The sequence below is a fragment of the Mytilus californianus genome, unplaced genomic scaffold (assembly GCF_021869535.1).
Source record: "Mytilus californianus isolate M0D057914Y unplaced genomic scaffold, xbMytCali1.0.p SCAF_10, whole genome shotgun sequence".
NCBI lineage: Eukaryota > Metazoa > Mollusca > Bivalvia > Mytilida > Mytilidae > Mytilus > Mytilus californianus.
The window spans coordinates 43,177,031-43,204,411 of NW_026262582.1; the positions used below are offsets into that span (position 1 = coordinate 43,177,031).

The 27,381-nt window shown below is 31.6% G+C and overlaps 1 protein-coding gene across 2 annotated transcripts; it reads right to left on the reverse strand.

The window, feature by feature from the left end:
• Nucleotides 1-1,827: 1,827 nt before the first annotated feature.
• LOC127718182 (glyoxal reductase-like) lies at nt 1,828-27,068 on the reverse strand. Of its 2 annotated transcripts, none has more exons than XM_052224146.1 (9): nt 26,948-27,068; nt 24,845-24,943; nt 21,398-21,571; nt 19,766-19,894; nt 18,124-18,231; nt 15,633-15,851; nt 12,135-12,282; nt 10,072-10,163; nt 1,828-5,447 (listed from the first exon to the last, which is right to left on the reverse strand). In XM_052224146.1, the coding sequence occupies exons 3-8, from the start codon at nt 21,559-21,561 to the stop codon at nt 10,098-10,100; spliced, it is 834 nt and encodes a 277-aa protein (XP_052080106.1). In that variant the 5' UTR covers nt 21,562-21,571; nt 24,845-24,943; nt 26,948-27,068; the 3' UTR covers nt 1,828-5,447; nt 10,072-10,097. The 2 variants fall into 2 exon arrangements, with proteins under 2 accessions (XP_052080106.1, XP_052080107.1); XM_052224147.1 differs by lacking the exon at nt 26,948-27,068 and adding an exon at nt 26,593-26,655.
• Between the last annotated feature and the right edge of the window lie 313 nt (nt 27,069-27,381).

Consider the following 27,381-nt stretch of genomic DNA (forward strand, 5'->3'; position numbering starts at 1 on the left):
TTTCAAATTCATCTAGTTCAGAAGTTCCAAAACATTTTTTGCACATGTCAGATTTTCTCTATTTGTAGAGGTTTTCAAAATAATAGGCAAAACTTGCATTGTTCTAGCTATAGCCATGTCGGCCATCTTAGTTGGCAGGCGATCATTGGACACATTCTAAAACTAGATACCCCAATGATGATTGTGGCCAAGTTTGGTAAAATTTTAATAGCCATGTAATTTGAGAGATTTTTGTAAAAGTTAACGGACAACGACAACCGATAACCGACAACAGATGCCAAGTGATGAGAAAAGCTCACTTAGCCTTTTGGCCAGGTGAGCTAAAAACTTAACTATCGTATTCAAATTCATCTAGTTCAGCAGTTCCAAAAAAGTAGAGTAACAACAGCCTTTTTGTGAGGAAAATGGGATTTATAGTAATTCTTGGTACAACAACTATCAAGTGTGTGTTAATTTTTGAAGTTTTTGATGAAGCTTGAGCTAAGTGACGGCAATAATCAAAGTTCTGGTGATAATAAAATTATTTAAGGGTTTGTCAGCTAAAATAGCAACATTAGACATTAAGCAATGTCGGATCATCATATATCATAATTGTGCAAATTAGCAGTTGTGTCTTTGTATGTATAGCCATGTGTTTTGTCTTAGCCTGGATTTTGATGAAGATGTCTAAGGTTGCTGTCTTATTGAAACTCCACACCTACATTTATTCAGATGCATCATGTGTGCACTATAAAAGAGTTAAAACATGCAATACATGTAAATTAGAAATTGGGAAATTCAAAATAAGAACCAATTGTTTTTTTTACCAATTCATAAATTCTAGAATACTTTTGGCAGAGATGGTAAGATTTGTGAAATAAGTTATATTCTGGGTTTCTATAAATTTGCAAATACAATGTACACATATATATAAAAAATCAAGTTTATTTCTAATATTCCATAATACATTTTAAATTAAGACAATGAAAATTCACAATGATTAAATAAATATTTTAACAAATGAACAACACAAAATACATGCATAAATATTGACCGTCAACTAATGGTTGGAAATTGAAAAATGATATGAAAAGTATGTCTTCTTACTAAAATATAAATAAACAAAAGATTATATGAACAACATAAAAAAGATAAATAATACATAGTCATATAATTTAATTTTGGATGTAACGCGTCTTCTGATTGGCTGACGTTGTTTTGTTTATCAGCTCATAGACATAATTTTGTCATGTGACCGTGACGTCATCAACGTTTTTTCATGGTTTACTCCGGTTTAAAATGGAATTTAGAATTAAATTATAAGAAATGACTGTAATATTTTTTCTGTCTATTCGAAATAACATAAAAAATGTGGTGCACACTTTAAAATAACCCGCTACGCGAGTTATTCAGTGTGCACCACATTTTTTATGTTATTTCGAATAGACTTATAGAATAACTAATCGAAGAATTCAAATAGAGAAAAATATTCAACGAGTGACCGAACAACACATTAATTCACGAATGCGCGTAGCGCATGAGTTAATTATCAGTGTTGTTCGGTCACGAGTTGAATATTTTTCTATATTTGAATTCTTTGATTAGTTATTCTTTTTATTACATTGGCAAATGTTTTTTTTTAATGAAATTAATGAAGAAAATGTAAGGAACTATATCTTTTTTCTACGCATTCACAATTTGTTTTGATCCGACGTTATCGACGTCTTGACAACGCCTATTGTTGTATGACGTCAGAGAGTGAAATAACCACGTTTATTTCACATGTGAAATTATCGGTTTTTATTTGACTGGGAAATCAATGTAATTCATTGCTACCAATGTAATAAAGAAAAAATATTACAGTCATTCCTTAAGTAAACAAAAAATACAAACAAGAGGAAAAAAGCAAATTCTTGGATCTCTTCACTAAAATATATTGTATATCAAGTTACATTGTACACGTTACTATCCCCATCAGCTTTGTGCACAGTTTGACTGTTGAGTCCTCAGATGGACCAGTTCAGTATTTCACCGTGTTCATTATTCCCATTCCAATGCCTTGTATAATTCATTGAAATGATTAGTAAATTTTGTGGTGAAATGCCTACTGTGAAAATTTGATGATACATGTAGTACTATATGGTATATGAGGCCTAGGGTAACTATTTAAAAGAGATACAGTTAATATCAATAAAATATAAAAAATAAATACAATAAAACAACCAAAAAAAAAAACAATACTATTTGCTTAACAGTGTTTAAGACTTTTCATATATTCATAACTTTCACTCAAACCAGTTTTATGTCTAATGGAAACCTTAATGCCCCTTATGATGAAAGATTATTTTCATTATGTTTGCCAGTGATAAATGTAAACATGCGATACTATTGCCTCCCCTGCGATATATATTGGAACTTCTAAAGATAGTTCTTGAAAATAATGAATTTATAACTTTACCTTCCATCGTTTGTCATGCTGTGTACAAATAGGAGGAAATACCTCATTTGAAATGAAATATATTTTAAATTATCTTTCCCCTGGCGAACTACACAGGAGATCAATTATATGATTTATTTTTATTCTTGGGGTATTTATGGCAAGCCGTTTTACTACTTATTCTAACTTCAAGATATCTAATATAATCAAGTTTTTATAAGATATCTTATAAACTTTATAAGATATCTTATAAATATTTTTTATATAAGATATCTCATATATTTTATAAGATATCTTATATATTTTATAAGATATCTCATATATTTTATAAGATATCTCATATAGTTTATAAGATATATTATATAATTTATAAGATATCTTATAAAGATAACAATATGAGATATCTTATAAAGTTTATTAGATATCTTGAAGTTACAATAAGTAGCCGTTTTACTATTTTTGATTTTGTGGGTCAAAGTTAACCAGAAATTAAGTGTTCAACTAAGTAAAAATTTCCTAAACATTTTTACACAAAAATTTTCAAAATCATGAATTAAGGAGGTACATAACACTATAGGGAGATAACTCTGTAAAAATCAGCTGAACGTTTTAATCATGTTCTATTGTTAAGGAAATATTAAGCTTCTCAATGATCAAAATAAGTGTTTGTCAAACTGCTATATATCCAATGAAATTTATCCGATAAAGTGTGTGGTTCAAGTTTTTTAAAATTTTTATTTTTTTGTCAAAGAGTCAAAGTAAATATTTTGTCAAAATTTTATGAAAATTAAACGAGCAAAATCAATTTTAGTCAAGGTGTTTGGTACCACCTCAAGTATTCACAAACTACAATTTTTCCTTAATCCACGAAAGCAGGTACCCAAAATATAAGAAATCCACACTTTACTTTGACCATGGATATTTTCAACTCGTGCTAGCCACAATCTCATGCACCACTCCTGAATTGTGAAATCACTCCATTTAGTATTTAGGGGGTTAGCATCTTTTGGTCCTCTCATATTTTGGAGAATTCAAGCTGCTGGTATAGGTAGAGATGTTAATATTTACATAAAAGAAATTAATGCGCTATACATCTGTCAGATAAAAAAATGTATTGGGCAAAAAAATCTACTCTATGATTAAAAATGAAAAAAAAAAATTAATTTTGTTTTTAATTCTAATGTTACCTTCTTCTTTTGCTTTGGCAACAAAGCCATGTTCTAATTTGAATAGAACATGGGCTGCATGTGATTGATATCACAATTGAAATTGCAACATCAGTTGTTTTTTTAACAATGCTGGAGATCAAAATTGTGTTGGTGTTGCTCTATAGGAAATCAAATAAAATCGTTCTAAAAGTAAGTTTACTCGATCTGTTCATTTTTTATTCTGAAACAGTTGATTTTACATATCGTTTCAGCTTCATCAAATCAAAATGGCTTCCTTTTGAATGTGTAAATAAGTCCACTTGGAAGTACAAAGGTTCTAAATTTTCCTATTTGAATCAAGATAATTCTATCATGCCATGCTATATGCTCATTTTAACATGGGTAGGCATTATATTTACACCTCGCTAATGCTCAATATAAAGATATTAACAAATATAATGCATAACGATGTTAAAATGGGCATAGAGCATGGCATGAAAGAATTATTTCTTAATTGAAAAACATTAATTTTGTTAGCATATCATGTGCTATATGTTATGTCTGGTTGACCACAATGACCCTAATGCCAGTAGCAAAGGGCAGACAATTTATTAATTTTTTTCAAATTCGGATGAAAATCAGATGCAATATTTATTAAAAATTTTTTTATTCAAGGTTGGGGTAGGAAATGCCAAAAACAATAACCACCATGGAATTGATTTGAATGTAAGAAAAAAAAAAAAAAAATAAAACTAATATGAAGAAGTCAGAGGATACCCAAGGGGCAGTCAACACTGCAAAAAAAATACATACAATACTGTGGTAAAAAATGAAAAGACTAGATATGTTCGGACTACATCTCAACATGAATGGCCCCATCTACAAAATGACAGAAAGGTGAAGTAATTTTGTGAAAATAAGACAGGACAAAATAAAAGACAAAAAAAATAATAATCTGGTGTACAGTAAAGGTATACAATTAAACAGACAATAAAAACAACAGAACCAGAAATGAAATTCAGAGAGCACTTTTCATTTAACCAAATCATCCATAAAATTAAACAACCTTTTTAACTTTATCATCACAACTGGTTAATTATTACCTGGCAAATTTCAAATAAAGTGCCATGATTTTAAACAACCATATAATTTCCAAATGTTTTGGATTTGTTTGGGTATTATTACAAAAAAATATATACATAGTATATAAATATATAAATAAATGTTAATCAAAATACATTTAAACACAAGAGATTCTGAAGATTTAAAAACTAAAATATTTAGAAAAAAGATTCCATTGTCTATCACTAACATTTTATAGTATTTGCAAGCATGAATTTGAAATGTTCTTCAAATATCTATAATGTGTTTTTAGGATAATTGTTTCACAACAAATACTGAAAGAGCATGTATTTTCCCAGGATCCAACTTTTAAGGTGTTGTCTAATAATGAACAAATATGTGATAATTACTATAATAATTGCACTTTCAAGAATTGTTGCTTCCAAATAATGCCATCAAAATTTAAGTTTGAAACCTATACTGTTGCAATTTTCAAAATTATTAAAGACATCGGAAAATTTCTGCATTTACAGTACAATGTATATATAAGACCATACAAAATAGTTCTTTAGCTTCAATTCTCTAAGCAATTAAAAAAAAATCCAAAAGGAAATGCATTATTTTTAAGATATTTTGAGATCACAAGAAAACACATTCAATGTTCTCAGTTTGTAAATAATTTACCACAGACATCAATTGATAAATAAGAGTATAATCTTTGGTGGTCTTGAGTAAAGTCATTTAGAGCCATTCTTGTATTGCACTCAGGTTTTATATGTTCCATATATATGTAGTACAAATGCAATTTTGTGAAAACAGATCTGCAAAAAAAAATAATAAATAATGAATAAGATAGTATACAATACTTAAAAAAATACCAAGGATTGGTGTAAAGATATAATGACAAATTTATAACCTACATAATAAAAATAAATGGGGAATGTGTCCATGGGACACAGATGATGCCCCTGCTTGCATATCATATAAAGTTATAAAGGGACATAACTGAAGAACAGTAAAAGTGACACTACCCAAATTTGTACTTGATCTCAGTTTGTGGTAATAAGTATTGTGTATAAGTTTCATAACATTTGGTTGAGGCAAACATAAGTCAGAGAACGGAAATGAAAAATTCAGCAATTTTTCCATTTGTAAAGGGGCATAACTCTAGAACGGTTAAAGTGACGCAACCAAAATTCAAACTTGATCTGTTTTTTGTGGTAATAAGCATTGTGTATAAGTTTCATAACATTTGGTTGAGGCAAACTAAAGTTAGAGAAAGGAAACCAACTTTGGGACGTACGGACATAGGGACAGACAAGGGTAAAACTTAATGCCCCCTCCGCTACGGCGGGGGCTTAAAAAAAGAGCAAAGAGCATAACATGAAATAAGTATTTCTTAAATAGGGCTTGATATAACATCTGTGAAAATAAACTTGTTGAATCATCCCATAAAATTGATATACAGTTGAACCTCATTGTGTCGAAGTCGAAGGGACCAGACCAAAGTATTCGACTTATTCGAGGTTCGACTCATCCGAGGTTGAGTGTGCCCCCATAAATTTGGAATGCATGATTTATGGTATGAGACTTGTGTAAACTAGATACTTTGAACAGTGTGCCTTTTTTCGATATGACACTTTATGATTGTGTAGTCAATCTCCATTTCTGGTCCTTCATAATAACTAAACACACAAGTACAGATACAAATCATGCACAAACAAAATCAATAGTCTACATAAATATTTATAAAGATCAGTCACTATAAATCATGAAATCACTCGTGGAACGAAATATGTTCTGAACAGTCTCTGATGAGGTTGTCTGCTTTACATTAAATTATCATGAATTTATCATAATTGTCTTAATCCTTTTATTTATTGTAATTAATAAATATAAAGTTTTACGAATCATTTAATTAATCTCGGCTTGGGTCATTTAAATTCGTTTTGTTTTTATCGTGTTTGTTTAACACATTAACGTTCCGCTTGAAGGATCAACAAAGGTGTTAATTACCGGTCACCACAAACATATAATTTTAACTGTTATACAAACAAGTATGTTTACTCATCTTTAATCTCTATTGAAAATTATTAGGTTACATAAAAAATACATCCGATTTGAATTTTTATCATTAGGTCTGCTGCATCTTTCGAAAATTCTTACTTTCCAACTTCGAGACACGGGGGTCAATTTACATTAATATTACATCGACAGGACTATAACATTTACTGGACTTAACTGAGTATTCAAATCAACCGAATTTCGATTCATCAGAGGTAATTATGCATTGATCAAACAGAAATTTTTCCTGGGACTGAGAAATTACATCGACTCATCCGAGTTTTTCGACACAACCGAGTTCGACACAACAAGGTTCGACTGTATACTCCATGTACTCTGATGCCATAAATATGGATTTTTTTTTTTTTGCTTATCTATATAAAAAGAATTGATTGTTGAACTATGGAAAAAATGATTTATTATTTGGATTTCAAGAAATGCTGCATACAAGTAATGCTGTCAACATTTATTGCGAACCAAATGAAAGTCTTCCACAGAGTCGTCTGCCTCTTGACCAGGGTATTTAAACTTTTGTCTATTCTCTTGTCCTATTGAATAAATACAATACTTATTGTTCTCTGTGTAGTTTTTCACTGGGACCTTTAAATTTCTTCTAGGAGAAATCTATCACTCATTGATTAATTTACCTGACCAAAAAATTATCTTCTTTTTTGGGGGAAATAGTTGTATAAACTCGCATAAACTGCATGCAATATTGTATTTAATCAATATCAATAATATATTTTCAATCTGTTCAATATAAACACTGATTCAACAAGAAATGATTGTAACAGGATGCTGTTACGAAGTCTCCCAAACGAAGCTCCCATAATTCGTAATTCCCAGTGTCGCCTGACATTGGACAAAGACCAGTGAAAATTGGTTTGGTCCAGTAAAGTATATGCATTAGTGATGCCTGGGGACTAACCCTGTATATCATTTAAATCATCTTGGCATGACAAACCAGAATATATATGGTTTAGGGGTGGGGATCTCGACCATTTACAAGATACAAGAACATTGGGGGTGGGGGGAACCCCTGGGGACTGACCCTATACATCATTCAAATGCTAGAGACACAACGAACAGGAATATATATGGTTAAGGGGTGGGGATCTCAACCATTTACAAGATATTAGAACATTGAGGGTGGGGGGAACCCCTGGGGACTGACCGTATACGTCATTCAAATGTTCGAGACATGATGAACAGGAATATATATGGTTTAGGGGTGGGGATCTCGACCATTTACAAGATATTAGAACTTTCTCAAATGGCAGGGGATTGGGGTGACCCCTGGGGACTAACCCTGTATATCATTCACACCATCTTGGTATGACAAACCAGAATATATATGGTTAAGGGTTGGGGATCTTGGCCACTTACAAATTATTAGAACTTTCTTAAATAGCAGGGCGTGGGGGTGACCCCTGGGGACTAACCCTGTATATCATTCAAACCATCTTCGCATGACAAACCAGAATATATATGGTTTAGGGGTGGGGATCTTGACCACTTACAAGATATTAGAACTTTCTTAAATGGCAGGGGGTGGGTGTGACTCCTGGGGACTAAACCTGTATTTCATTTGATGTGCTTTATCATGACAAACCAGAATATATATGGTTTAGGGGTGGGGATCTTGACCATTTACAAGATATTAGAACTTTCTCAAATGGCAGGGGGTGGGGAGGCCCCCTGGGGACTAACCCTGTATATCATTCAAACCATCTTAGCATGACAAACCAAAATATATATGGTTTAGGGGTGGGGATCTCGACCATTTACAAGATATTAGAACTTTCTCAAATGGCAGAGGGTCGGGATGACCCCTGGGGACTAACCCTGTATATCATTCAAACCATCTTAGCTTGACAAACCAGAATATATATGGTTTAGGGGTGGGGATCTCGACCATTTAAAAGATATTAGAACTTTCTTAAATGGCAGGGGGTGGGGGTGACCCCTGGGGACTAACCCTGTATTTCATTTAATGTGCTTTATCATTTAGAACATTTTCAATTAAAAAGATTGTGTCTATCACAAACGGTTTTCAATTTATAATCATTTGAAAATTTAAAAAAATAAAATCCCATAGGGTTCTATAGTAAAACCCTCCTTTCTTTTTGCCCCTCAAAGTACCCATTTATAAACCCCAATGCACAAACAAAACCCTGATTGCACCACTAGACATGTTAGTCTAGCATATTGTGAAACCCTAAGTTAATCTGACAAGCGGTTTTGGAGAACGGGTGCGGACAAGTTCAAATTTAAAAGCGGCAGAAGAAGAAGAAGAAGAATAATAATAATAAGAACTGAGCAAAACCAATAAGTCTTCCCAAACTTCGTTTGGGAGACTTAATTATAAAAAGTTTATTTCTGACAAAATTTTTAGTATTGTTCCAATGAATTTGCATGTTTTTGTTGTTGTTCAGTTATAGAATACATTTATCAAGACCTTAATTTAAACACAATAATTTTCAAGTTTTTATTTGTCAAACACACAAAAAAAGCAAATTTTAATAGGGAAAATATAAAAAAAAATTTCAGAAATCAACTTTTAATTTTTGAATCAGTGTTTATATTGAAACTATTAAAAATGAATTATTGATATTGAATTAATACAACACCACATGCAGTTTTTTTTGAAGTATTTGTACATGTATTTTCATTTTTGACAGTTCAATTTTTGTTCAGGTAAATTAATCAGTGAGTGATAGATTTCTCTTGGAAGAAATTTAAAGGTCCCATCAAATAAACTACACAGAGAACAACAGCTATTGTATTTATTAGATGGGACAAAAGAACTTACAAAAGTTTAAATCGACAGGTAACTTGCAGGTGAATCTGTGGAAAAGTATCATTGGGTTCGCAATAAAACGTGATTTTTTTTGGTGCAAAACCCTATCTCATTTTAAATTTTTGAAATAATAAAAAATACACAAAATATTTGTATCTTACAATAATGAACTCTCAGTGGTATTTTTAAACTCTGAGTTTATTGGAACATTCTTTTGCCAAAAAGTTGTCTTTTAGTAAATGGTATTTATTTACCTATATTTAGTGGCAAAAAATTGACTCAAATAAAATAAGAATGTGTCTGAGGACACGAATCATCATCTGCGTCCCCTACTCAAGCTTTCTTATAATATTTGAAAGTACTTTTGGGACGGAAGGTAGGAGGGATGGATGGAAGGACAGACAGACAGAAAGACGGACGGACGGTCAAGGGTAACACTTAATGCCCCCTTTGCCTTGCAGCTGGGGAATAAAAACTGCAAAAACATACTAAAGCAAGCTTGTTCTGACGTTTTCTTTATAATTTTAACGGACAAACATTAATTTAGCTTAATAATATATATTATCTTAAAATAAACATACCATGTCTAATATTTTCTAAACGCATTTCATCCATGCCATTCTGAGTTTATTGCATCCCAAGCACACCTTATCTCCTCAACATTATTTTGATCCTACAACATAAAATGAACAGATGGTAACTTTGATTTGAAAATATTGTATGTTTATAGAAGTTTTGTCATTAGTTAAAAAATAATTGAACTTCAAGTTTATAGCTCCTAATATAACATTTCAAATAGATGTTAGTACATGTATATATACCATTTGAGTGTAATTATGATGAGTGAAAAAAGAAGGTATATGGTGTATCATCTCATATATATATGGAGGACTGTGAGATGCGATGGAGACGCTGGAGTTCGATGTCACGCTGAAGTGAGATGGTCTGCGCCAAAGTGCAATGAACTGTTTGCTGATGTGCAATGGTCTATATGACGTGTGTTGGCTAGTTAAAATCTGCCAATGGGCAATTTTTATGAGAAGATTTTTTGAATAGTTAGTATATAAATTTGCATTTGTTATTGTCTACGTATGTCATTAGTTACAGTTGCTAAGGGATCATAGATTTATTCTTGCGAGGAAGCTCCAAGCATGCTTGGAGGATGCTTGGAGCTTTTAAAGTAGGTTCTTCTCAGAAGTTTATGTGACAATAATTATCATGATCCATTAAGATGTCAATCTAATCTTTAGCTCTTATATTAAAAGGAAAGTAAATCATTATAGAGGAAGCTCAATTAACACCTGTGCAAACATCTGGTCTATTCAAATACATCTTGCATGAAATTTGACAAAAACTATAAAATAGATAAGAAATTCTTCAATAGTACTGTGTAATGCTTGGAAAGAAAGTAAAACTTGACCATCCATGTTGTGAACGTAGTAGACCCGTCAAAAGGAAAAACGAGGATATCTTCTTCATCCTTTGGCAGGCAATCTCGCTTTTGATATCCATAAAGACGAATATTTTATTCAATCTATAAACAAGAACATTCCAAATTGTTTGTGGATATTTGTTACTTTTCAATTCACGTCTTTCTCGTTTGGACGGGTCCATTGTCCGTTTCATCTGCATGATCTAAGTGATGGAAAATCTTACGAAATTATGAAAAAAAAAGGAAAACTAACTTATGGTAATTGGCTTTTAACATAGGTTTCGCTTCGCAAAATTATTTGCGTAAACAACATTTCAAGGTCAGTTTTGACTGTCTATTCTAAGGGCACACAAACATAACGGATTATTTCTACGGTCTTAATAATTTTTTAGATGTTTAAACATGTTAATATAATGCATTTAATATCAGGACAAAATTTTATCCCAATACACTGTAATTAATAAAACAGATTTTCATAAGAAATCAATTACTCTGGTGCACTGTGATGGGTTAAATTATAACAGGCTATTATTTGAACTTGGAATTATTTTTAATTATGGAATTTGCATAATTTCATGTGTTTGAAATTTTTGATAAATTCCATGTTTATTAAGTATTATTATGTTTTGAGTGGTGCATAACACTTTCCACACAATGTATTTTGTATAGATAGTGTTGTGCGCGGCACAGTATATTCTATTGAAAATATGCTATCTTCTTTGTAATAGAAAGTGTTGTGCGCAGCACAGAACATTATAATACAGAATAAACATGGAATTCATTAAAAATTTCAAGCACAAGAAATAATGCAAATTCCATAATTAAAAATAATTCCAAGTTCAAATAATAGCCTGTTTTATGCTCTTTCCATATTATATAAGCTTTGTAAACATTCTTTCAGTCCATTAATCAATCCTTTTCAAAAATTGCTGCAAATTATCAAGCTTTTCTATCAAATTTATACACAACTGAATTATGAAAAAACAACTTATTTGTTCAATAATACAAAATCCCCCTTTTTTTATTTGCCTGGGAGTTTCTGTTATTACCTTTGTAAATAAAAAAGGACAACTGGTTAAAAAAGTTACTGTCAGCAGCGTTGTGTGATTTAGAAAATCATTAGAAGATTTAATTGAAAATATCAAATCCTGGAAACTCTGGATGATTTAGCGTTGACACATATATATTTTTTTACATGAAGATAATCCTTACAAGAAACTCCATATCATCTTCAGTCATAGTCCAATCAAAAACCTGCATATTTTCTTTGATTCTGTTAGGCTTGGAAGACTTTGGAATGGTAATATATCCATGCTGAACACTCCATCGTATTAAAATCTGTGCAGGTGTTTTATTGTATCTATAAAGAATTTATGTATTAATCAAAGGTTGACAAAAATTATCATGATTATAATATTCAATTTAGTATTAAAATCTGTGCAGGTGTTTTATTGTATCTACAAAGAATTTATGTATTAATCAAAGGTTGACAAAAATTATCATGATTATTATATTCAATTTAAAAATTAATTGTATCATTGATAGAAAATAAAATAAGTTCTTTATTGTTTTGAAAGTATTTCATCATTAGTGTAAAAGTACCAATGCCATACACTATATTTGCTGTTTTATCGCTATTTTCTAAAATTTACCTTTGAATTTCCTGTATCAATATTTTACTCGAATGATATAGGAGTTTCTCAGTGGAGGAAAAATTAATGTATGACGTAATTTCTCAGATAATAAAAAGGCTGTATGACTATATCTTTTATGGTTCATACATTAATGGCCATGATCAACATGCTTTTAACATGTTTAAGCAAATTGTGAAGTCAAAACTAATGTTTATATTGACTTGAAAATTTTTGAAAATTCATATTCAAATTACCGGTAAAGAACCTTTGTCATGTTTGTGAGCACGCTCACATACCCCACCCCCCATTGTCACTGGCCATGGGCAAACAAAATCTCACCCTATTCCTAAGATCAAAGATTCATAACTCAATAAATGTGGATAGTCTCCACATGTGGACACAGATGATGCCCCCGCTTGCATATCATATAGTTATAAAGGGACATAACTGAAGAACGGTTAAAGTGACGCTACCCAAATTCAACTTGATCTGTGTATTATCAGTGGAAGTCAAAATTAAACATTGCATTGCATAAAGCATTGATTGTAGTTGATTCAACTATAATCATGGACAAAGGAAGATAACTCCAATTTTAAAAATTACTTGATATTTAGAAGAAAATAATAATTTTGCAATTTTTCCATTTCTAAAGGGGCATAACTCTAGAACAGTTGAAGTGACGCCACCAAAATTCAACCTTGATCTGTGTTTTGTGGTAATAAGCATTGTATATAAGTTTCATAACATTTGTTTGAGGCAAACTAAAGTTAGAGAACGGAAACGAAAAATTCAGCAATTTTTCCATTTGTAAAGGGGCATAACTCTAGAACGGTTAAAGTGACGCCACCAAAATTCAAACTTGATCTGTGTTTTGTGGTAATAAGCATTGTGTATAAGTTTCATAACATTTGGTTGAGGCAAACTAAAGTTAGAGAACGGAAACGATAAATTCAGCATCCATTTGTAAAGGGGCATAACTCTAGAACAGTACAAGTGACACCACCAAAATTCAATCTTGATCTGTGTTTTGTGGTAATAAGCATTGTGTATAAGTTTCATAACATTTGGTTGAGGCAAACTAAAGTTAGAGAACGGAAACCAATTTTGGGACGTATGTACCTATAGACGGACAAGGGTAAAACTTAATGCCCCCTCCGCTACGGCAGGGGCATAATAAAGAAAAAATACACTTTAATTAAAGGGAACTATATTCGTGGACAACGAAAAGCCGGATAATTAATTGTGGTCTGGAGCCATTGATTGTAGTTGATTCAACGATAATCATGGTCAAAGGAAGATAACTCCAATTTTAAAAATTACTTGATATTTAGAAGAAAATAAAAATTTTGCAATTTTTCCATTTTTAAAGGTGCATAACTCTAGACGCCACCAAAATTCAAATTTGATCTGTGTTTTGTGGTAATAAGCATTGTGTAGAAGTTTCATAACATTTGGTTGAGGCAAACTAAAGTTAGAGAACGGAAACGAAAAATTCAGCAAATTTTTCCATTTGAAAAGGAGCATAACTCTAGAACGGTAAAAGTGACGCCACCAAAATTCAAACTTGATCTGTGTTTTGTGGTAATAAGCATTGTGTATAAGTTTCATAACATTTGGTTGAGGCAAACTAAAATTAGAGAACGGAAACCAATTTTGGGACGTACGTATGTATGTACGCACAGATGGACAAGGGTAAAACTTAATGCCCCCTCCGCTACGGCGTGGGCATAAAAACAAAATTTGGGTTCTGAGTGGAAAATAGTAATAAAAAAAAAAATTATGTACAGTGTTACGAATTTATCAGGTTTTGAGTGAAAAATAAAAGTTATTAATAATATATGGTGTTTAAATGAACTATTTCTTCTGAATAAAAAAAAAATAAAGTTAGAGAACGGAAACGAAAAAATTCAGCAATTTTTCCATTTGTAAAGGGGCATAACTCTAGAACGGTAAAAGTGACGCCACCAAAATTTAAACTTGATCTGTGTTTTGTGATAATAAGCGTTGTGTATAAGTTTCATAATATTTGGTTGAGGCAAACTAAAGTTAGAGAACGGAATCGATAAATTCAGCAATTTTCCATTTGTAAAGGGGCATAACTCTAGAACAGTACAAGTGACGCCACCAAAATTTAAACTTGATCTGTGTTTTGTGGTAATAAGCATTGTGTATAAGTTTCATAACATTTGGTTGAGGCAAACTTAAGTTAGAGAATGGAAACCAATTTTGGGACGTACGTACATATACATATGTCCGTACGTACGTATGTACGTACAGACGGACAAGGGTAAAACTTAATGCCCCCTGCACTACGGCGGGGGCATAAAAAAAAAAACTGATAAAAATTTCTTGCTGATATGCACATCAACATATTATGTCCTCATTAACTCCAAAGTTTCATGAAATTCTGTTGTGTGGTTTCATAACATAATTTTGAATTTAACTGTAAAACTTTTTTTTAAATTGTAAGAACTGATTTGAAATTTACTAGGAAGTAAACAAAATTTGTAAGGGTTCCGCGGAACCTAGTGTCTCGCCTACTTTTGCTGTTAATCGCAGGCTCAACAAAAATGAGATGAGGAAAAAATTTAATAAAAATATTCCTCTCGATACAATTTTTTTATTGTAAGAAGCTTCTGTCCAAGTTTGGTAAAAATCCAGGATAGTTTATGAATCTAATAAATGTTTTAAAAAATGTAACTGCAGACTGTATCTAATGTTAACTGGAAGAAAAACTAAGTCCATTTATAAGTAAAATATGAATAAACAAGTGCAAAATTTTAATAAAAATTTCCTTCTAGGTACTAGCTTTTGATCATAAACAAACTTCTGTCCAAGTTTGGTAGAAATCCAGGATAGTTTAAGAAAGTTATTAAAATTTCAAAAACTTTAACCACAGAGTGAATATTTGTGGACGCCGCAGACGACGACGGAATGTAGGATCGCTATGTCTCGCTTTTTCGAAGCCTCAACAAAAAAGGGGAATTATTGAAAATTGAAAAAATTTTGTTAACATATCATATATTGACAGCTTAAAGAAATTCAATACAAATAATATAGATGCTGAATAACTTACTTTTTGGCAAGATCACAGATTTGTTGGTTCTTCAACATTTTGCTTTTCACTAAAGGGGAATAACCCATTATAGTTATGTTATGTTTTTTACAATAATCAATTATCTCCCTTGGCTGTAGCCATGGATGCAGTTCAATCTGATTAACTGATGGGGTTGGTAACCCTGCATTTCTTAGACCTTCTAAGTGATGAATATTGAAATTGGAAACCCCAACTGACCTACAAAATAGAAATACTATAATTATATGTTAATTCATTGGTGTTTATGGCAGACCTTTTGATAGTCTCTTTTGAATTTTATTCTGACATTGACGACTCCAACAGGATGATTCAGTGGTTGGCATTGTCTATTGTTGAAAATGTTAATGTTGTCCTCTAGATATCTATTCATTGTTTGTGTAGTTGGGTTGATGTTTCATTGATTAATACCGCACATAACGTTTTGCTCTCAAATACTGTTTGATCAGCATCTGACACAAACTACTGTGGATTCATTATAATTCGTGGGGTAACAATTTTCACTAATTTTGTGGGTATAGGGAAACCACAAATTTAAATGGACAATGAAGTTTATATTGTATAAAGCCTTGTATACAAACTATTGCAAAACCATGAAATCAAATATCACGAAAATATAATTTTTTCTCAATCCATGAAATTAAATGAATCCATAGTATGGTGTGATACTCTCTCTTTATTGTACTTTTTTCATTAGAGAAGTCTGTGAATTTCTATGACTTAAGGATGAACTTAGGTGAAATTAAAAAAATCTAGAATTTAAAATTGATACTATAAGTCGGAAGAGCATTAGTTAAGGAACAAAATAAGCTAAAAATATTGATAGGTTATCAGTCAGGGATATAACTCTATAGGGTTATTACAGAAAAATAACATACATTTGTTATTGTGGACTGAAAAATCAAAGAACTGTGATAACATATATGTATGTTACATGTTTCAAAGGGACAATATACATCATTAGTTTAGTTAAAATGTATGCAAGTTCTATTGATATTACTATTGTCTTTATGTATACTTAACTATAGAAAGATATAACAGTTCATAGTTTGACAATTTTGCATAGTATACCTATGTTATTACAGAAAAAATATGCCTGTAATAACTAAAGGGTGTTATCACAGCTTCTCTATATCACTCCAAAGCATTTGCTGAGACATACATCATGCTTAATTACAATATATTTTAATTTATTGTAAGAAATAATGACCAGAGCATGTAATGAGGTTCTGCGCAAGCTTCCCAGTAATTCCCAAGTGTCTCATATAATAAGTTACATTCCTTTAATAACTAAGCCTTGTTATTACAGCTAAGTTTATCCCTTAAAAGCCTTGTCTCATTGATTTACCATGGTTAATCAAAAATATATTAATATAATTTAAAAATTAGTTATCAAGGCTATGCATTTAGTTTCAGTGCAAAGTCTGAAGAGTTCCCTAGAGTCCACTATAAATTAAAATATTTTTGATTTATTTTACAAATAACAAACATATGTTATTACAGATTTAGAAAATTTTAGGAATAAAGAGTAGATAACTCATGAAAGTATCTGTAATAACACACACAAGTTATTTTCTGTAATACCCCTATAGAGTTATATCTCTGACTGGTTATGGAGATCCTTTTCGAGATATTTAATTTTTTTTCAAAATGGCAGGAAAAGGCTGACTCAGACTTTTACCTTGTATTTGCATTGGTATTATTTGGGTCTCAAATCGAAATAAAGGAAATCTAGAATCTGCTTAAATTTTGGTAAATTACCTTTTATGAGATATTGAAGTCTTATATGAAAAGAAAAATGGGTGTTATGGGGCAAAATATTTTACCCTGTATCGTAGGAAAAAAACCAAGGAGTCCGAACATTTGGCAAAAATTCCTAAACCTCAACTAAGTACATCCTTAATGTTAAATGCTCTGACTTATTTAAAGAACATAAATACCAGTCAGGATGGTAGTTACCAAAATCTAACATGAAGTTCAGTTTTTTTTATCTTATTACAAAGTTTTTTACCATGACACTCAACATCACCTTCATCTTGACCTTTAATATCTTTATTGGAAATTCAATAACTGTTATATTTACTACAAAGTTGTGGTCACACGAAGTTGAAACTTAGTAAACATTTTCATCACTATGTGAACTTTTTTTTAAGTATATGCCAAATTAGGTTTTCACAGAAATGTGATTGCGTGAGCACAAATCTTTGTTTACTTATACCAATCTTTAAACATGATGTTTTAGTTTTAAAATTTATTAATGGGCCAAGTATTGTAATTTTATATTTACCTTGGAAAGGGGATATAACCCCTTATAGAGATTGTTACTAAGGACCTCAGATATAAAAAGATATATTAACCAAATTCTAGATATCCAATGTAAGAATTTCTGACATTTTGAATTTTCAAAGTGACAAATACACTGGCTCTGGTCAGTCTCTACCTAAAATCAGAAGTATTTCAAACAACAGATCACCTGACCAAACCTTGTTTCTTCAGTTCCAACATTGCTTTGTAAGTCTCTACATTCCTTCCCTCTCTTGGTCCATGAATCAGAAACAGGTCTATATAATCCATATCTAATCTGAAATTACAAATCCCAAATGTATTAAACATCACAAATAAAACTCTGAAAACACTGGTTACAATAAACTTGATGAGAATAAAATTGAGAATGGTAACGGGGATTGTGTCAAAGAGATAACAACCCAACCAGCTCAGAAAACAGTCCAAGGCCACCAATGAGTCTTCAATACAGCGAGAAGTTCTCATTTTGGGTGAAAAATGTTGCAAGTAGGTGGATTTTATTTCAATTTTAACTGCTTATTGACTCACTTGGCATTTGACTTATATGTCGATAAGACAAGTATCCAACAGAGTCTGAATGAAGGAAAAATAAGTCACTTTATGTCACTGTATCATGTGTACTGCCTTAAACAATGAGCAAAACTAATACCATATAGTCAACTATAAAAGGCCCAAACATGACAAAATGTGAAACAATTCAAACAAAACACCAAGGGACTGATTTATGACAAAACAAAAAAACAAATATGACAGCAACCAACAACAAGCACTGAATTACATGCTCCTGACGTCACTTGGGACATTCACATATAGAATATAGTCAGTTAAACATGTTTGTGAGCATTCAACCCTCCTCCTAACCTGGGACAGTGTTGTAAGAGCACAACATAAGATCAAGGTCATTTCGCAAAACACTTGGTGAATTTTCAGAGAATGCTAGTGATTTCAGGCATTTCATTACAAACATCTCAATATAAAAATATGAAGATGTGGTATGATTGCCTATGGGACGACTCTCCAACAGAGACCAAATGACAGAATTTAACAACTATAGGTCACTGTACTGCCTTCAATAATGAGCAAAACCTTTTCTGCATAGTAAGCTATAAAAGGCCCTGAAATGACAAAATTTAATGTAAAACAAATCAAACAAGAAAACTAATGGCATGATTAATGTACAAAACAAGGAATGAAAAACAATTATGATATACAGCAACAACGACAACCACTGAATTACAGGCTCCTGACTTGGGACAGGCACAAACAGAATATGGCTTTTAAAACATGTTTGCTGTGTATACTCGATAAGTATACTGGTATTTCAGAAATGTTTGTGATTATTGCTTTAAAAGCACTGGGATAAGTTTCAGGAAAAATACAAACTTCAAACATTTTGTGTTTACAGCATTTCCTGAATTGCAATAAAAAATCTCACATTTTTTACCATTGTTTCTAAAATGGCATAAATAAATGGAGGCAAACTTTCGTCATTAACAGAATATCACAGTTATTCATTCAACAATGGCAAGATAAATGTTTAATTCTGTTTCCTTGCATGTACTGTAACTTTATTTTTTTTGCAAGTTTTACTTAGATACAAACAAAAGAAGCTAAAACCCTTCCATGACGTATTATTTCACATATGAATCCTCTCTGAAGGTCAAGTCTACAAGTGTTGCATAGTTCCAATAAAGGACTATAACTCTGTCTATTCAACATTTTTTTCCCTCTATAATCAAGTATACAAATGAATATAAACAAAGGAATATAATTAATAAATCATTATAACTCTCACTTTTTATATGTTTTACCTAACTAAACTTCTCTGTAAACCCTGAATACAGGCATCATGTCCATTCTGCCATTGCTTGGTTACTATAAATAGATCTTTCCTATCTTTACCGCTCATAGCTATGCCTTTACCAACATCTTCCTCGTTTCTGCAATACATAAGTATTTTCCTTTATTTCAAACTTAATGAATGAATATAATTTGGAAATATTAACACTATAATGAGCAGACAACATCTTGGAAGACTATTACTGTTATTCAAAGGGTATTAGGGTACATGTATTTACAAACAAGAAGTTGCCCTCCATGTCATGCAAAGAATAAAAATTTTCAACCAGTAAATGACTACCCGGCAAATAGAAAAATCACAACACAGTACAAATCAACATTATAAAATTCCAGACCAAATTTAAATATTCAATAATTTCTTAATACAGAAGCCAGTAATATGTAATAAAATTTACAGAAAGCCAATTGCAGTGTACCACCAATTACGCTCGTGAACGTATAATATTCTATTTATTGCTAGTATTTGAATTTAAGGATGTACTTAGGTGATGTTTTGGAATTTGTATCAGATTTTCGGACTCCTTGGTTTTTTTCCATATGATACAATGTAAAATATTTTGCCCTATAACACCCATTTATCTTTTCATACAATACTTAATAGCCCATAAAAGGTCATTTGCCAAAATTTAAGCAGATTCTTGATTTTTATTCTTTTGATTTGAGACCCTAATAACACCAATACAAATATAAGGTAAAAGTCCGAGTCAGCCTTTTCCCGCCATATTTTAAAAATAAAATATCTCGAAAAGGAGCTCCATGACCTATCAATATTTTTAGCTTATTTTGTTCCTTAACTAATGCTCTTCCAACTTAAAGTATCAATTTTAAATTCTTGATTCTTTGAATTTCACCTAAGTACATCCTTAAGTCTGAAATTATCATCTTATTCTTGATGCAATCTGAAATATCTGATCATAACAAATTTGATGATTTTTTAAGATTTTAAGTGAATTATTTTTGAGATATTTTCCTGGCCATGAATTCAGTATTGTTCTGATACTCTGCAAATGACCAATCCAGTACTGTTCAGTTACTTTTTAGACAATTTTATTGATCTCTGTAGATATTAAAATACTACAAAAAAGTAGTATCTGACTTGTACTCAATTTGCTATAACGAAAATATGCCAGAAAATGGACTGAAAAAATCAACTAATCTTTTGTTCAGTTTTGTTATGATCAGTTCAAAGTAAATTGGCGATTCTAGTTCAAAATCTTGTTAAAAGTGAGTACTTAGTGAGACCATTTCTTTTTAAGTTAAATAAAAAACATCAAAATTAATAATGCTACCAAAAATGTATATGATCTTGAATCTTCATATATTTTATCAGATGATTTTTTTAAAGTTATTTTTTCTGCCAGGTAAGCTCAAATATCTTTATTGCAATACATAAACTGTTTTAACCCAAATTTTCTGAAAAAAATCCTTTCGGTTTGGAAAAGTTCAGCAAATAAAGTTGCCTCTTTCATCTGAATAATAATAAAAACAGGTAACAGCCGACCAATGCACAACATTTTTCCAGGGCATATCTCAAGATTTATTTTGTCTTTTTTAAAATAAACATCAATTTTTTTATGTTTTACCCATATCTCTGAGCAGTATCAATCATTCTGTATCCCTGTTCAATGGCATAAGAAACTGCTTGTGAACACTCATTTGTCCATGCTGTTCCCAGACCAAACAGTGGCATTGCAATTCCATCATTTAAATTGATTACAGAGTCAATACTGGTTGCCATGGTCATCATTGCTTCCAAGCTGAATGTGTAAAATGAAAAAAAGAAAAATTATAGGGGAAATAATTATGTAAGAATGTTTCATGTTCTATGTAACTGAATAAATACCTTTTGCTTACTTTTAATGCCCTGCCGTAGCGGAGGGGGCATTAAGTTTTACCCTTGTCCATCTGTACATCTGTCTGTTCATACATCTGTACGTCCCAATATTGGTTTCTGTTCTCTAACTTTAGTTTGCCTCAACCAAATGTTATGATTTGATTTGATTTGATTTTTGGTGTTTTAATGCCACTTTTAAGCACCGTTTATGGGCTATTTCGTGGCGGCCAGTTTTTATTGGTGGAGGAAGCCGGAGTGCCTAGAGAAAACCACAGACCTTCGATAGGAAAACTGACAATCCTAGTCAATTAAGATTGGAGTCGAGTGCACCCGCACGAGCGGGGTTCGAACTCACAACCTCAGTGTTGACTGGCTAGTGATTACAGTAGTAACTGCTTAGACCACTCGGCCGCCGAGGCCACTCCAAATGTTATGAAAGGTATACACAATGCTTATTACCACAAAACACTGATCAGGTTTGAATTCGGGTGGCATCACTGCTACCTGTCTTAAGAGTTATGGCCCTTTACAAATGGAAAAATTGCTGAATTTTTCGTTTCCGTTCTCTAACTTTTGTTTGCCTTAATCATGTCAATGCTTATTACCACAAAACACAGATCAAATTTGAATTTTGGTGGTGTCACTTTTATTGTTCTTGAGTTATGTCCCTTTATAACGCTATATGCAAGCTGGGGCATCATCTGTGTCCCGTGGACACTTTCCCCATTTATTAAGTCTTTCCACTTTTCTGTGGAAAGACCTATTGTATTTGTTCTGATTATTATTTTTTTCTTCTGCCAAATTTTGTTCTCGCGTAAAATTTTTGTTTCGCAATATGTCGCTAAGATATTTCTTATATAGTATCATACAGTTTATGCGCTTTTTATTTTCACCCATTTTAAGCAGAACAATTTTCTTTGTAAGAGTTATCTCCCTATTCACTGTTTATCAAGTGTATGCATCTCCTTCTAAACAAAAAAAGATATCGACAAAATTCTTTTTCTAAATTGTTCGTTACATCCTCAGGAATTTTTGGCTAATTTGGATCGAAGCAATTCGATGAAATTTTAAAGGAGTTATCTACCTTTACCAAATAAATTTGTCGGTATGTTTTTTTAACTCATAAACCGTTAAACGTATAACCCTGAAATCTTTTTATTTGAGGTCCCTGGGTCCTAACTTAGAAAATGAGGTCAAGGTCAAGTTCTCAATTTTGACTTTTCCTTGTTTTTGCATTTTCTCATTCACTTTTAAAGATATACATGATATATATGAAACAACAAGTGCAAAATGTTTGCTTTATTGTAATGAAGATATGTTACATTTGGTCTGAAACAATCTAATGGCATCTTATAGGAGTTAGTGCCCCTGAAATGTTCAATTATAAGGTTAATTGATTATTACTTCAACTTGGTTCATTATAAAGCCATATGACCTTTTACAAACGGTTGGATGACATTATACCTTGAAAAATGACAACCGGAAGTGACCTTGAGAAAACCGGAAGTAGCCATTTTTGCACTTTCTTCATGGAAAAGTACTCGGAATCCATATATTTTGTAATTGTAATACATTAACTTATCACTGAAGACTAGAAATGACTTTCGATAAACCGGAAGTGGCCAATTATCTTCTGGTTTACAAGCAAAAGTATATAGAAACTATATATTTTTGGAATCAGTGTGAAAGAAGCTATTATATGAGACCGGAAGTGACATTTACTTCACCGGAAGTAGCTAATTATCTCCCTTATTTCACTCAGAAGTATATAGAAACCACTTATTTATCGCATCAGTATGAAGAAACTGATGATAAGATGCCAATTTTAACTTTGAGTAAACACGAACTAGCTTCTTTTCAATAAATTTAAAAATTGCTGTGGAAAGACCTTCAATTGTTCTCTGAACAATTGGTTTTTAATTTTTAATGTAATGCTTTAACTTTTTGCCTTTTTGTTTGTCACCTTTTTTATGAATAACGAATATTATTCTATTATTCTTTTATTCAATTTGGTTAAAAAACATGACAGTCAGTATAATAACAAGAATAATGGTGACTATTTCTTCAACCCTTGCAACTTCTTCTGCATAGACAATACTAAACACAACATTATCCTATAATTTATGGCCTTCCTTGACTAAATTATTGTGAAATTTCTATAATGAAATATGCACGATAGCTGTCATTATAGAATTAAAAAACTTTTTTTCAGAAAACAGACTGTTATATTCAATTTATATATTCCCATGCAGAATGTTGGGAAACATAAGATTTCCTGGTAATTCTCAAGTACAAATGTTATATTTGGATTTTGTCACTACACATTGTCTTGTATTTGAGCATGTTAACTACACATGTAGGAATAAAGTCAATTATAACATGTATAATCCTGAAAACATTTGTATATTAAAGCAATGAACAGGTTTTCTAATTGATTTTCATCCACTGCTCTAATTAAAGTTACTGCAGTAAACCATTAATACTATAAAAGAGGGGGAGTAACTCATACCAAATTATGATTTTTCTTTTACATATTTGTGTCAAATAACTCTTTGTGAGGACTTTTGGGAACAGCCTATTCAGATTCTTCTATGAAGTTTGCATGAATATGTAAATCAATGATAGCATATTAATTCTTATACATTCTATTTTTTGCTTTTACTTTAAAATTGCTTGTGTCAAATCAGGAGTATGACTGGTCATTTTCTATCTATCTTAACTTTCAAAGTTGACAATTTAAGTACTGTCGTGTTGGTTTTGTTACTTGTACATGTTTTATATATGCATAACGCTTTGTTTAGCTGTTAGTATACATTTTATATTTGTTAAAAGCTCACCAGAGCTTATGTTTATGTGTTTTATAATATGCCAAATTAAAATAAATTTCTCTACATAAATGAAATTAGACAAGAATCTTGAATAGGTGTTACTTTGATGCTGTCTTAATGATGTATTCCTCACTTCTCCCTTTATTCACATTAGAAGTTAACCATGTCATAAAATTGAGAATGGAAATGGGGAATGTGTCAAAGAGACAATAACCTGACCAAAGAGCAGAAAACAGCCGAAGGCCACCAATGGGTCTTCAACACAACGAGAAAATCAAGCACTCGGAGCTGGCTTCAGCTAGCCATGCATGTTAAAACATCAATAAGAAAATTTAAACACATACTTCATTGTACTTCAGAGTACTTACTTCTGTGTGTTGTTTCTCTGTACTACATGTACTATTCAGCTAATATACATTTATCAACCTTTATTGATGCCATCAACTTTCCAAGTGCCTTTTCCATTTCTGCAGGAACAAAATTAAGATAAATTAAACATCTTTGTATTTTAACCAAAATGTTAAATATTATTCCTGCATTTTTAATAAGAAAAAAGGGATCAGAAGATTTAGGTTTGCCACTGTCATGACTGTCATGACTGTATTTGCATCAGTTTCTCTTCTTTTAATTAAAAGGACAGAAGCTGGTGCAAATACAGTGGCAAATCTTTGTAAGGTCATCAAGAACCTTTTAATTCTTTGGTTATATATATGCATGGCCTAAAAAACATGAAAAATAAATGAACCCTATTACCATGATTACATGATCTTGGATAATATCCAACAAAAATGTCTTACTACAACATGCACAATAAAAGGATCTAACATCAAGTCATCATCTAAGCAAACTGCAATTCTGTCTATTCACAATGAATAAAAGCTTCAATGACATTAAAGGAACATACATGTGTATTAGCCAATTTCTCAGGAAAGTGTGTGGTTAAAACTGAGAGTTATAGTTAAGTTCTATAGAATGATCTCACATTTGTGTATTTACTCTTTAATCTAATTTTGTTACAATAAACAGCTGCGCCATGAGCGCATGATACGCCCGTCGCTTTTTCAAAGAATAAAGTTCAATAACTTCTCAATGTTATATCAGAAATTTATGAAAAACTAAAGGGAGGTTATCTTAACAGATATAAACCAGTCACCAAAGTTTCATGAAAACTGCTCAAAGCACTTTGAAGATATTGTCTGAAAACTGGAAAATCCCCCATTTTTGATGAATAAAATCCCATAACTCGGAAATGTAAAATCTAAAATTTATAAAAATTGAAAGGGAAATTGCGTCAATAGATATAAACAATTCACCAAAGCTTCATGAAAACTGCTCAAAGCATTTTTGAGTTATTGTGTGAAAACTGGAAAATCCCCCTTTTTTTAATGAATAAAACCCCATAACCCGGAAACGTAAAATCTGAAATTTATAAAAATCGAACAGGAGCTCACATCAACAGATATAAACAATTCACCAAAGTTTCTTGCAAATTGGTGAAAGTGTTTTCAAGTTATTGTCCGAAAACTGGAAAATCACCCTTTTTTAATGAATAAAACCCCATAACTCGGAAACGTAAAATCATGAAAATCTAAAATTCCTTTTTTAGCTTGTAATATGTACGTAATTTGCTTTGGTCTTCACCTGATAAACATGAAAAAAATATTTTTTATCATGTTTTTTTCACTGCCATGACCATGATGACTGCAGATACATTGTATGAGTTTTCCTTCTGACAGTGTTTCTTTATTATTCCAGACATGGTCAAAACCAATGAATTTTAGAAACTGAAAAATGTGTTTGTTAAAGGTACATGGAAAGGTACAATCAACATCTTTGATGGACTTATATGCTAATTTTGAAAAATTCAAAAGAGGGCCTTTCATGTCTTTATAGAAATATACATGCAGCCAGTATTTAAGAGACAGTGCAAAATAACAAATATAGAAATTGGGTAACGACCAAGTTCTGCCATACTGGCAATGTTAGAAGAATATTTAGTGGCACCAAGTACAAATTTACAATAGTATAATAGTCCCAGATCAAACAGATAAAAAGTTTGGGCTGTTGGGCGATATTTTTCAAGTTACAGATGTGTCTTTGGGAAATTTTCACATACCATACAAGTGATTGCATTGTTAGGCTTTTCTTTCATGGAAATATAATCCAACGGACAGAATAATAAGTTCGTATCATTAAAACACTTGGCAAAGTACAAATCACGATAAACTTTTGAGTCCACAAGCCTGAAGCTCAGTTTTTTGAAAATTTTAGTTGGATTCTGTTGGCTTGTAGAGAAGAATTTTACAAGCCTGAAAGCAATTTTACAAGCCAATGCCGTAGGACTTGTGGTTAAGCGTGAAGACTGAGTATAATAGTATAAATTATAGTCCCAGATCAAACAGATAAAACGTTTGGGCTGTTTGGCGATATTTTTCAAATTACAGATGTGTCTTTGGGAAATTTTCACATACCATACAAGTGATTGCATGGTTAGGCTTTTCTTTCATGGACATCAAATCCAACGGACAGAATAATAAGTTCGTATCATTAAAATACTTGGCAAAGTACAATTTTTCAAGAGTCAGCGTGAGTAATGGGGAGAGGAACTAAGATAAAATGTTTATTTTTCTCCCATATGTATTTCCTTTTTCATTTATGGATCACCACCGATAGCGACAAAAGCCAGTAAACTTTCCAACATTATTTGGTGGATGAGCTCACATGAGAATCTGTGTACTTTAAACTTTGCTGTCTAATAGTATAAATAATTATTTTATTGAATAATGTTTTTCACATGGGGTTTTTTTTCGAGCTCATTATGTTTTCTGTATACTAATAGGAAGATCTCGTCTATAAATAAATCTGTTGAACTTTGAACTCGAATTTGTTAAAATAACAGTATTTT